This window comes from Erythrolamprus reginae, chromosome 3 (genome assembly GCF_031021105.1).
Source record: "Erythrolamprus reginae isolate rEryReg1 chromosome 3, rEryReg1.hap1, whole genome shotgun sequence".
Lineage (NCBI taxonomy): Eukaryota > Metazoa > Chordata > Lepidosauria > Squamata > Dipsadidae > Erythrolamprus > Erythrolamprus reginae.
The window spans coordinates 157,267,217-157,279,961 of NC_091952.1; the positions used below are offsets into that span (position 1 = coordinate 157,267,217).

At 46.6% G+C, this 12,745-nt stretch overlaps 1 protein-coding gene across 1 annotated transcript in view; it reads left to right on the forward strand.

Annotated features, from left to right (window-relative positions):
* Positions 1–2,590: 2,590 nt before the first annotated feature.
* ANKH (ANKH inorganic pyrophosphate transport regulator) overlaps positions 2,591–12,745 on the forward strand; it is a 123,925-nt gene continuing 113,770 nt past the window's right edge. The window contains exon 1 of the mRNA XM_070747093.1: positions 2,591–3,442. Coding sequence (XP_070603194.1) covers positions 3,347–3,442 — 96 coding nt within the window. The 5' untranslated portion in view covers positions 2,591–3,346. The remainder of the gene's footprint in view (positions 3,443–12,745) is intronic.

Sequence of the window (12,745 nt, forward strand, 5' to 3'; positions counted from 1 at the left end):
CTAAGAGGGACTTTTTCATCTGCCCACATCTTCCAGTATCTGGCAATATGAATCAATTTACTCTAAAACTTTCATTCCCACTTCATGTTGTTCTTTAAATTTTTTAAAAAACCACCATAATTTATGTCAAATTTAATTCAAATTTCCTGAAGTTGCATTTTTTTTACTACAGAACTATTCCAGTACTTTTACAGCTTTTTTTTATTTCATAGTGCAAAACTTTTATAACATGTATCTTAACAGCATCGTTTGAACAACCTATTACACAGCAATCTTTCTGCTGAGATTTGGTGAGTTTAAACCGCTTTTCACTTCTAAAACCAGCTTTCTGCTCCCTCTCACCATTTCCTCAGCCCTGTGACTCCACTGGCTGTGGATAAGGGGTACAGCAATTTGGCAAGCTGCCAAATGGGAAAGGCAAAGATATATAGAATGGTTCTGAAAAAGGTAGATGTGCTGTAGGAAGAAAAATCCGATTCAATTCTAAGCCAGAAATAAAACAGAGGCTACTTAAGAAAATTCATTGATGAGCAGAATTAACAACAGCATGCAGTACTGGGACAGCTGACAAATTGGTTTGATAAGTACATGGATTTTTATAGGATTTTGGGATGCTCCTAGGTGGTTGTGCACTGTCTCCAATGGTGATGGGTTAATCCTATTATGTCCTAAAATTATCTCCTGTCCTTCTTAATCCCATCAGCTGGAGCTGAAGGTATTTTTTTTAATGAATAGATTGGTCCAGTCTTTCTTAATGGTCATAAAATATCCAGTTCTACAGGAGACTTCAGGCTTCTGGTGGAGCAGTGGTTCTCAACTTGGGGGGTCAGGACCCCTTTGGGGTCAAATGACCGTTTCACAGGAGTCACCTAAGACCATGGAAAAAGACAAATTTCCCAGAGTGTTAGGAACTAAAGCGTCTATTCTGGCACCTTGGAACATAAGATGAGCCATGCAGAATCAGGCCAGAGCCCATTGAGTCCAGCATTCTGTGTCACAGTGGCCCACCAATTGTCCATGGGGATCTTGAGCAGAAAGGCAAAACCTTCCCTTTCCCTTGACCCCCACCAAATGGTACCCAAGGGAATCCTGCCTGCCTCAAATAACATAGAGGCGGCACATGGATATCTGTTTCGATAACCATTGATACACTTGGCATCCATGAATATGTCTAATCCTGCCTTGAAGCTATCAAGGTTGACAGCTGTTACGACCTCTTCTGGAAGTGAATTCCATAAACCAATGTCCCTCTGGGTGAAGAATTATTTCCCTTTATTTCTCCTTGCTTTTTAAAATATATTTTTACAATCTGACCAATCAGGTGTTTACAATGGGGGTGTCCCTCTGACCTTCCTGCTAATCAGCTTAAAGCACTGTTGGAAGAAACTGATGCTAGACTTTTGGTTATGGGCAATGATGGGCTGTTGGTGGTACAGGCTACTCTATACAGTGGCAATAAAATCGAGGATGCATGCGCAGCTGCGCATGACTGGAGGGCACGCGTCCCATGCAAGATTTGGCTTCTGCACAGGAAGAAGCCAAATCTCGTGCAAGGATGCTCACCCGCGTGGGATTTTTGCAATCTTCACCTTATTTTGCTTCTGCACATGTGCAGCAGCAAGGAAATTGGTGAAAATTGCCAAAATCTCATGCAGGTGAGCATCATCACGCAAGATTTGGCTTCCTGCACACAAGCCGAATCTTGCAACGAAGCGTACCCACCTGCCCGATGCACCAGCTTCCGGGATGGGCAGCCCTTCACTGGTTAGGGGTCACCACAACATGAGGAACTGTATTAAGAGGTTTGTGGCATTGGAAAGATTGAGAAACACTGGAGGCTATTAAGACAGGAGGTTGATTTCTGCCTTTATTTATTTATTCAGGTTTTTTTTAATGCCGCCCTTCTCCTTAGACTCAGGGCAATAGCACTTTTTAACAGAGCCAGCCTATTGCCCTCACAATCCGGGTCCTCATTTTCCCACCTTGGAAGGATGGAAGGCTGAGTCAACCTTGAGCAGGTGATGAGATTTGAACCGCTAGCAGTCAGCTTTAGTGGCCTGCAGTACTGCACTCTACCCCTTCTCATTCTGAGCATGTTTTCTCAATTTCTCCTTGGGGTGGGTGGGTGGTATTCTATCCTGCCTCTTTTAATATTAAGAATAAATAATGTTTTAATCTGGGGAGGTGGCCTTCGTACAGTTTTAAGGTCAGTTGGGGAGTCCACAAATCCAAAAAGAATCGCCTCAAAAGCGCGGTCTCGCACAAACGCTGCGTGCTGGGGTGGATCCAGCGCAGCGCGTTCCTCTCACGCCCTTGAGAGAGTTTTCGGCCTAAGCCCCTCGGCTACTGCTGCCGGCAGGCGGCCAGCCTGCAGCTCGACTGGTGCTGTGCCCAGGCCGCGGCGTTAGGAGGAGCAACAGCAGCGACGGAGCGTTTCTCTTTTCCCTTCCACCGACTCTGCTTTCTCGGGGGAAGACGCGAAGGAAGGGGAGGGAGGGGAAAAAAGAATAACCTCTCTCAGACACGAACCCGGGTAAAGCAGGCCACGTGCTTAACGCGCCAAGGGAAAGCGGCTGGCAAAAGGAGGCGATTTTTTTTTTAAAGAAAGAGGAGCGGCGCAGCGCGGCCTTCCCCCCCCCCCCCCTTCCATTAGCCGGCTTTCTCTCCTTCGCTAGCGGCCAAGGCGGCCGCGTTCTCCCGCCTCTTACTTGCCCTCACAGCCCCGGAAAGAAGAGGCGGCGGAGGGAAGAGCGGCGCAGATCCTGTGTGATCTCCACAAGCCGGGGATGTGCGGTTATTCTTTCCCGCTGCCACCCACCTCCGGCTCCCATCACTTTCCGGAGGCCGGCTCGCCCACCTCGGGCTGAGGCGGGGCGCTCCGAGCTCCCTCCAGTGGGTGGGGTCGAGGTGGTGTGGTTCCCCCCCCCCCGCGCTTCTTTCCCCTCCTTGGGCTTCTGATAATGGAAAAAACGCCCGGCGATATTGCTGGCGGCGGAGGTAATGGTGCCGCCGGCGTCCCTCCTCCTCCTTTTTTTTCCACCAGCGGCAGATTATTGTGTGGGAGGAGGGCAGGAGCGGCGGTGGCGACAGGGATGGACTTGGTGTTTGGGATTTCTTGCTAAAGGGAGCAACGCAACCGCTCAGCGCACCAGACCAGAAAAGGAGGCGGACGCGAGTGGAGCCGCTGCTTGATCGTTGATGCCTCGCCGCCTTGCTGGGGGAAGCCGGCAGCCTCGTTTTTAAAAGAAGCCTCCGCTCCTTCCGCCCTTCGTCGCTCTCCAGCTTTCCCACCTGGTAGCTTCCCCGCTCCGGCAGATGTGTTTGGGGTCGCTGCCTAGCTGGGACTATGGTGAAATTTCCGGCGCTCACCAACTATTGGCCTCTCATTCGCTTCTTGGTCCCTTTGGGCATCACCAATATCGCCATCGACTTCGGGGAACAGGTAACCCAAAAAAAGAAAAAAAGGGGGATAAACGGTGCTCAGCCTAGCAATTTTTCCTGCTTTTTAAATAATAATAATAATCGGGGAACTTTATTGGGCCTGCGATTAACATCTTTAGGAGAGGAAACTACTGCGAGTTGCAAGGTTGCCAAAGAAGCTGGTGCTTCGTGCCAGTCTATTTTTAGGCTGCCTAAACGCCGAGTGATGACAAAACGCAGCAACCAAGCTCCTTTTTTCCTGGAGAACCAGATTCGCGGCCGGGTGGCAAATAAATAAATAAATAAATACCCCCCCCCCCAAAAAAAAAAATCCCCCCCCCCGCCTGCTAGTTAGTTTTGAGTGTAAGGAGGTCAAGCCGGCTTGCCCTTCTTAGGAGCGGAGGACGAACCGGTGGGGGTTTGGACCTCTTAAGATTGACTATTGCAACCCCCCCCCCCCAAAAAAAAATAGCTGAGGGAAGAAAATAAGAAATAGCAGACCTCGCAGTGGGGGTGGGGGTAGTGGTGGAATTATCGCGGCTAGGTAAAACCCCCGATTGCGTAGGGTTAGTTATATGATTTTTAAGGGTTCAGCTACTATTGTGTCTTTCCAAGCAATATTATGTAATGCCAGACAACCTTAAAAGCTGCTTGCAGCATGCAGGGAAAGGAAGTTGCCTGCAATTCGATTAAATGATTGCAGCTGTATTGGAACGCCTGAGCTTGATTGACCTCTCTGGCAGGAGGGGGGGCAGGGAATAATTAGGCCCAAGCCCATTAATATTAGGCTGGAGGGGGGCCTAGAATATTAGGCCCCAGGCCCATTAATTTATGGGAATTGTTCAAGGCTCTGTTAATTTCCCTCCCCCACCCAAACTGTTCACAGCTTAACTTTTATTGTAAACCCTGATGTAATTGTTCAAGGGAGCTTACCTCCCCAATCCCCAATAAATATAGAGAGAGTCACAGCCTAGGTAATTGATTTCTTCACACACACTCCCTCCTCAGTTCTTTGAGAGAATTAGTTATCATTAAAGATCCTGGAATTTCTTACATGTTCATACATGGATCATATTTGTCTCTCCCCCCCCCCCCATAGGGTAGAAAGCTGAGTAGTGCTACAAGCATGCCCTTGCTGATAACATGTGATAGGAAAGTAAACCGGCTCCAATTCCTGCTGCTTCAATTGTTTTGTCCTTGAGTGACTGGAAATGCCATTAACTGTCATTTGGAAGGGGTGGTGTTTAGAGATGGAGATAAACACTGTGTTTTGGGAACAAGGCCTGCCTTGCTAAAGCTGGTGGAAAGTGGCTGTTGCTTTAAGATTGGCCACACCTGCTAGTTTCTATTGGCAAACTAAGACTTAGTAGATTTAATCGATCAGCTTGTTTGAGGGCTAGCGTGTACTGGCAGGCTGCAATCAAGGTTTGTGACTTTGGACGTGCTTGTCTGCTTCTGAACTCCTGCATTGGGTGCCAACCTTTAACTATTGACAGTGTAATAAAAGGAAGAGAACAAATTGTGTTCCCTTAGTATTTGCATCCAACTATGGCATCCTCTTTTCCAAGACGTACTGTGCTTAAAACACCTGTGGTTTTTAAATGTATATTTTACTACCTAGCCACTGATAAAATATAAATGTAACAAATAGATTCCACATTGTCAGTTAATCAGAATGTTGGATTACTTATAGCAAGGACAGAGAACCTGCATCTTAACAACAGGTCTTAGTGTTGCTCATCACTTGCTGTGCTGGTTGAAGTTCTGTTAGTAGTAGTTCCAGCAATATTTAAAGAGCCAAATGTTCACTGATAGGGTGCCGTTAGTTATACTCTGTAATTACCGGAGTTTACTTGCTGCTTCATTCATGGAACTGCTCTTATTTCTGCATTTCAGTATATCTTGGTTTAAGATAAATGTCAAGTTCTTGATATTAAAAATATTTAAATGTTGATAGCCTGCTGGAGAATGTTTACCTATGTGTAGTGCAGCTAAATTGTAAAGGGCAACATAACTAGAGTATGCATTCTCTGGAGCAGTGTTTCCCAACCTTGGCAACTTGAAGCTATCTGGACTTCAACTCCCAGAATTCCCCAGCCAGCATTTGCTGGCTGGGGAATTCTGGGAATTGAAGTCCAAATAGCTTCAAGTTGCCAAGGTTGGGAAACACTGCTCTGGAGGCTTGAAGAAATTCTGAATACTTACTGGCAAATACTAAATGGGATAGAACAGTTTTGGCAGCTCTTCTTATGTGTAGTTCCCAAGTGGATCAGGTTGAAGTACCAATTTGGAAGATGAATGGCTACCAATACTTCCTATTGTTCTTTCTCCTATATCAGTGACAGCTAGCCTTTTTTGGCACCAAGTCCCAAAACTGGAACGAGTCCACGCATGTGTACATGTCGGAGCACCAGAACTCAGTGTGCATATGCGCAGTGGCCAGCTTCTCTTCCGGGTTCCATCGAATGCATGCATGCTAGACAGCTGGTCCAGCGTGCATGCACACGTGCTTTCTTCTGGGTACTGGCATGTGCAGCTGGTCTTTGTGCATGCATGTGCCGGAACCCGGAAGAGAGCATCTGGCTGGTGCACATGTGCACGATGGAATCCAGAAGAGCATCTGGCAATGACACTTGTGTGCACAGAGAATGTTCTGTGTGCCACCTCTCGCACGCATGCCATAGGTTCACCACAGCCCTATATCCTCTATCCCATATGGAATATAATACACTACAATAGACAAGAATTTATCTTTAGTTAAATTTTTCATAGTAACTACTCCACTTCTGCATTTGTTCATAGCATAACCCCATACATAGCTATTCAGAAGCTTGCTTGCCTGTTAGTTCATTAGTACTTGTGGATGGGAGTATGGCTTTCATGTTCAATTTGGATTAGAAACAGAAATTGACTGAGGAACTCTTCATAAATTGAAGAGAAATCCATTCACTTGCTAGTCTAGTTCTGGTTATGATAAAAGTTGTTTAAGAGTTAAGTGTCTGATTTGTAATAATTGATAATATCTTTGGGATTGTAAACTGTGTAACATCCAAAATAAAAACAATTTTAACGATAATTTTAAACTGAAATGGAAGAAGGTTGGAATGATCTCAATAAACTTCTTTATATGTGGTTTCTTCTACTTAGGAGTGTCAATCACATGCATACAAATAAGCAAACTTTTAAAAAAATTAACCCTTTCCCTCTAGGACTTAGTAATTTAAAATGTCTTCCATTTGGCTGCTGATTTTAATTTATGGGAAGTACAATATATGATTCCCAAATCTATTTTGAACTTCCCAGCTAATAAAATTTTAATATCCATTTAAACTGACTCTCAGTGTTTTTCTGTCTAACCCGATTAAAGGTTTAATTTTTCAAATGTGAAATCATGTGTTGTGCGGTATTTTTTTTAAAAAAACAAGTCCTTACTTAATAATGATTCATTTAGTGACATTTGAAGTAATGCTGCTGAACAAGGAGACTTATGGTTGGTTCTCAAAATTGCAGCCAAAGCTGCATCTCCATGATTATGTGATTCTGATTTGGATACTTGGCAATCATCCCATAATTATGACACTTGCAGTATCCCATGGTCATGTGATCACCATTTGCAGCTGGCTTTTGACAAGCAAAGTCAAATATGGTGAAACCAACAAGAGATTGCAAACTTAAATCATGTGATGTTGCACCTAATGAGCAAATTACAAAAATAAATAAATAAATGAGTATCTTACCTTCTTCTTTTCATGTCTTATTCCCACCAGATACTGAATTAATTAAATTCCAATTTGTTTGATCCTGTTCATTATATAAAGCATGTATTACAGTTACAATTATTACTTTTTGGCTTGATAAGTTCATTAGTACACAGTAGCAATTAAGAATATGTAAGCTATACCTGTAATAAATTTCACTGAACCTTGTATGATTATAGCTTTTGTGTGGAGAGAAACCAGAAAATAATGGAGTGGAGGGGAAAAAATATTTTTTCTTCTGGTGGACCTCTCTTCCCATGGGTCCTGATAGAGAAGAATTTTGTGAGAACAATTCCTAAACTCAAGTCAACTCTTACAACAACACATTCTAGGAACATGAAGCGAGATGCAAAATATCTGTTGACTTAGAAAGATGGGAAGAAGAAGCCTAAAACTGAAACCCTGGATTGTAGAACTATATATAACTCTGATTGCTGGCCACTGCAGTAGACATAATCTGTTGTACAGTACTGTATATAGCCTTTCCCCCCCCAATACTGCAATAAAGTAACTAACCTTGCTGAGTCATATTGTGAATCTTCCACTAATAACAAAGTCCCGAGTAATAATTTCAGAGTCTGGAGCCTGCCAGATTCCTATTTAAGGATTTTTACAATAGGCTGCTCCCAAGCAATTGAACTCACTGACATGCCGTACTTTGTCCAAATGATGACTTCTTAACCTTCTTATCAAAGACTTCTGCCTGCTATCCAGGCTTTGGAGGAAAAAAAAATAGAAAGCATTGCAGTTTGGATTTTCCTTCCTAGGGTCTAATATTAGAGAAGTTAACAAAGTTTGTGCCTACCCTAAAGCTGTGCAACTATGTGGAAGAAGTTTTGATGACAAATTCTTTTATGTACAATAATAACATCAAATCTCTTAGATATAAAAATAATGCCAAGTCAAATAGGGGAAGAACAGGGAAGGCAGAACTTGGTTACAGCTAAAAATATCTGAATTAGTTACTTACTACCTCTTGAATTTTGGGGCTTTGGGGTTTGGGTTTATTGCAGGGTTTGTTGCAGAGATTACATTGGGAGAGAGACTAGACTGGTTTGGTGAAAAGTAGTGAAAGCCTGAAGACATTTGGAAATGTCTATGAGATGGCCGTTTGGAAAGGGGAATCCAGAGGCATCCACCTTAATTCATCAAAATGATAAAATATGGGTTGTATGTCGCAATGTAAATCCAACTATTTGTGTACAGTATTGTGATGCAAGTAGGGCAGGGTTTGCATCAGAACACACATTTAATCTGGACATCCATGTGGGAGCCACCATGAATAGGATGAGATATTCACAATAGACTCAATTAATTGCCGGAGCCTGCTAGATATAACCATGCATAATATAATGCTGAGTATATTAAGCTATACAAACATGTATATACAACTCCCAGAGGTTTGTAATTAGTGTATTATTTAAACTCTGTCATTGTAGCTTGCAAACCATGTATGTCACAGCATGTACATAATTTGCAAAGTTAGAATAATTTTGCAATATAGCAACATGTGAATCCATTTAATCAACAAACTATGGCCTTGTGAATTATACAAGTGTGATTTATTCCTTAAGCCATGGCTTAGTTCAAAGTGAATTCAATCACTGACTAATATGAATTAGCTGATGTATTTTGTACTACAGGTAGTCCTCAAATTACAACCACATTTGGGACTAGGGTTTCCATCACTAAGCAATGAGGCCGTAAAATGTGATGTCATATGACTTGCTTAGTGAGGGCAATCATGGCAGTGTCAGTTACCATTGCAACTCCAGATGTATGAGTCGTTAAGCAGAGGCAGAGAGGATACCAGGTAAGGACATGGGGGAGCCACAGGGAGGAGACGTGGCATAGGCTGTGTACAAATTGGGGGAGGTATGAGCTCAGGGAGGCCAAAGAAAGAGGGTGTAGTGTGTGTGTGTGTGTGTGCATGCAGTTGTATTTATTTGTGAGCTCAGGGAGGCTGGAGAAGGAATATAATTTTATCTGATTGTTGTACACTGACCAACAACGGTGAGATGGCTACAATATTTTTAGGCAATTTTTAGACATTTCAGACAAATGGTAAAAGGCAGTGATGGCGAACTTATGGCACGGGTGCCACAGGTGGCACTTGGAGCCATATCTGCTGGCACCCAAGCCCTAGATCAGCTCCAACATGCATGTGTGTGCTGGCCAGCTGATTTCTGGCTTGCACAGAGGCTCTGTGAGGGGGGTTTTTGGCTTTCAGAGAGCCTCCAGGGGGTTGGAGGAGGCTGTTTTTAACTCCCCCTGCTCCAGGGAAGCTTTTGGAGCCTGGGGAGGGCTAAACACAAGCCTACTGGGCCCACCACAAGTTTGGAAACAGGCCATTTTTGGTCTCCAGAGGGCCTCCAGGGGGCGGGGTAAGCTGTTTTCACCCTCCCCAGGCATTGAATTATGGGTGTGGACATTCACACATGTGTGATAGCGCGCACAAACACTTTTTCGGCACCCAAGGAAAAAAAGGTTCACCGTCACTACTATAAGGTCTCCTGCCTGAGCAGGGAGTTGGACTGGAAGATTTCCAAAGTTCCTTCCATCTCTGATGTTCTGTGTTCTATAAATTTGATTAATAAAATTTAAAAAGCACTGCCATTTTAAGCTTTCTGGTGTATCATGGCTGTGGAGCTTCAAGAAGCTCATGAATTGCACCCCAGGATGAGGCCCAGTTCCAGCCTGGACCACAGCATGGCACAAAGAGGCTTCTTGGTGCATTGTTGCAAGAAGCCCCTGAGCTGAAGTGCAAAGCCTACCCTGAATATGGCAACAAAATTGGTATACAGTGAACCCTTGAACCCTCGATCATCGCGAGGGTTCCGTTCCAGGACCCCAAGCGATGATCGATTTTTCGCGAAGTAGCGGTGCGGAAGTAAAAACACCATCTGCGCGTGCGCAGATGGTGTTTTTACTTCCACTGCCGCCCGCCCTTCGCCCGCCCACCCCGTTGCTCGCGCCTGGGGTGCGCGCGCGCTTGGGGAAACCCTAGCTCCGCTTCCCAGCTGGGAAGCGGAGCTAGGCTTCCCCAAGCTCTCGCGCGCCGCCGGCCCGCCCACGCTGTTGCCGGCTCCGCTTCCCAGCTGGGAAGCGGAGCTAGGCTGCCCCAAGCTCGCGCGCGCCGCCGGCCCGCCCACGCTGTTGCCGGCTCCGCTTCCCAGCTGGGAAGCGGAGCTAGGCTGCCCCAAGCTCGCGCGCGCCGCCCGCCCGCCCACGCTGTTGCCGGCTCCGCTTCCCAGCTGGGAAGCGGAGCTAGGCTGCCCCAAGCTCGCGCGCGCCGCCGGCCCGCCCACGCTGTTGCCGGCTCCGCTTCCCAGCTGGGAAGCGGAGCTAGGCTGCCCCAAGCTCGCGCGCGCCGCCGGCCCGCCCACGCTGTTGCCGGCTCCGCTTCCCAGCTGGGAAGCGGAGCTAGGCTGCCCCAAGCTCGCGCGCGCCGCCCGCCCGCCCACGCTGTTGCCGGCTCCGCTTCCCAGCTGGGAAGCGGAGCTAGGCTGCCCCAAGCTCGCGCGCGCCGCCCGCCCGCCCACGCTGTTGCCGGCTCCGCTTCCCAGCTGGGAAGCGGAGCTAGGGTGCCCCAAGCTCGCGCTCCAGCCCACCGCCGCTGGGGTCTTACCGGGGCAAGAGGGGGAAGACCCAGGGAAGCCTCTGCCCGGCGGGGAAACTCCACCATCTACGCATGCGTGGAAGGGCACGCATGCGCAGATGGTGGAGTTTACTTCCGGGTTGAAAACTAGCGAAATAGCCCTTTCGCGATCCTTGAGGACGCGAAACTCGAGGGTTCACTGTATTCTCATTGCAGGAGTTTCAAGATTTCCCTTAAATTAGATATATGAACCTTATTGTAGTAATATGCAACTAGGTCCTTGGATTACATTTAATTTGCCATGCTTGACTTGCTAAATAATAATGATATATTTCTTTATTGAGGCTTCTGATAGTAAAGGGATGCAATTGATACAAATAGAATTAGGCCATGGGTAGAACAAGAGATTGCTTTGTTACATTGATTGATAGGAAATAAGCCATTTATCTAGTTTGGCTACATTCATTCTTTTTTTAAAAGAAACATTGTGGTCTCCTTGTAGACAATTTATTTACTCATAAACCTTTACCGCAACTTTTTTTTCTGACAGTTTTGAAAACTCCTTCTTTTACACCTGTCATAACTTCCTTTTGGATACCTGTTTTTTCTACCTAACCTGAGTCCGTTTGTGACATAAGTAAATAAAAGCTTAACTTTATGCAAGAGAATGCTGCAACTTTGGATGTTTATGTGCATTATTGCAAACTGCTTTTGTACTGAAGGATTATACAAATTCTTTACCACCATCAAAGATAAATAGAACCATCATGCTTGTAACAGTGGGTTTCTTATAAATACCATAGATTGGACAAATGCCAGAACATTGTTGTTGCTCTTTTTTATATGTACAGTGGTAACTCTACCTATCTCTACCTACCTACCTAACTCTATGATTGAGATAACCCGGATGACAAAAAGGGAAAAGGAGACAGCATTAGATAATCATGTAACATATACAGTGATCCCTCGAGTTTCGCGATCTCGATCTTTGCGAAACGCTATATCGCGATTTTTCCACCCGATGACGTCACTCCCTTCCTTTCTCATCTTTCTTTCTCTCTCTCTTTCTCTCTCTTGCTTCTTCCTCTCTCACACTCTCTTCCTCCCTCTCTCATCTCTTTCTTTCCTTCTCTCTCTTTCTCTATCTCTCCCCCTCTTGCTCTCGAGCGGTGGGCGGCACCCAGGGAAGGTTCCTTCGGCCGCCCAGCAGCTGATCTGCTCGGCAGCGCAGTAGCAGCGAGGAGCCGAAGATGGGGTTTCCCCTTTGCGTGGGCAACGGGGAAACCCCATCTTCGGCTCCTCGCTGCTACTGCGCTGCCGAGCAGATCAGCTGCTGGGCGGCCGAAGGAACCTTCCCTGGGTCTTCAACTCCCAGAATTCCCTGCTGCCCACGCAAAGGGGAAACCCCGATCGTGCACCGAGCGGCGGACAAGCGGCGGCCGGACAAGCGGTGGACAAGCGGCGGGCGGAAAAGCGGCAGCCGGACAAGCGGCGGACAAGGGGCGGGTGGAAAAGTGGTGGGCGGAAAAGCGGCGGACAAGCGGTGGGCGGACAAGTGGCGGACAAGCGGTGGCCGGAAAAGTGGCGGCCGGACAAGCGGCGGGCGGAAAAGCGGTGGGCGGAAAAGCGGTGGGCAGACAAGCGGCGGGCGGACAAGCGGCGGGCGGACAAGCGGCGGACAAGCGGCGGGCGGAAAAGCGGCGGGCGGAAAAGCGGCGGGCAGGCGGGCAGGCAGGCGGCTCCTCAACTGCTGGGCGGCAGAAGGAACATTCCCTGGGTCTTCCCAGGTGCGGAAGTAAAAACATCTGCGCATGCGCGGCCATGGAAAAAGGGCGCGCATGCGCAGATGGTGTTTTTACTTCCGCACCACTACATTGCGAAAAATCGAGTATCGCGAGGGGTCTTGGAACGTAACCCTCGCGATACTTGAGGGATCACTGTACTAAAAATTAAACTAGAATAGATTGGG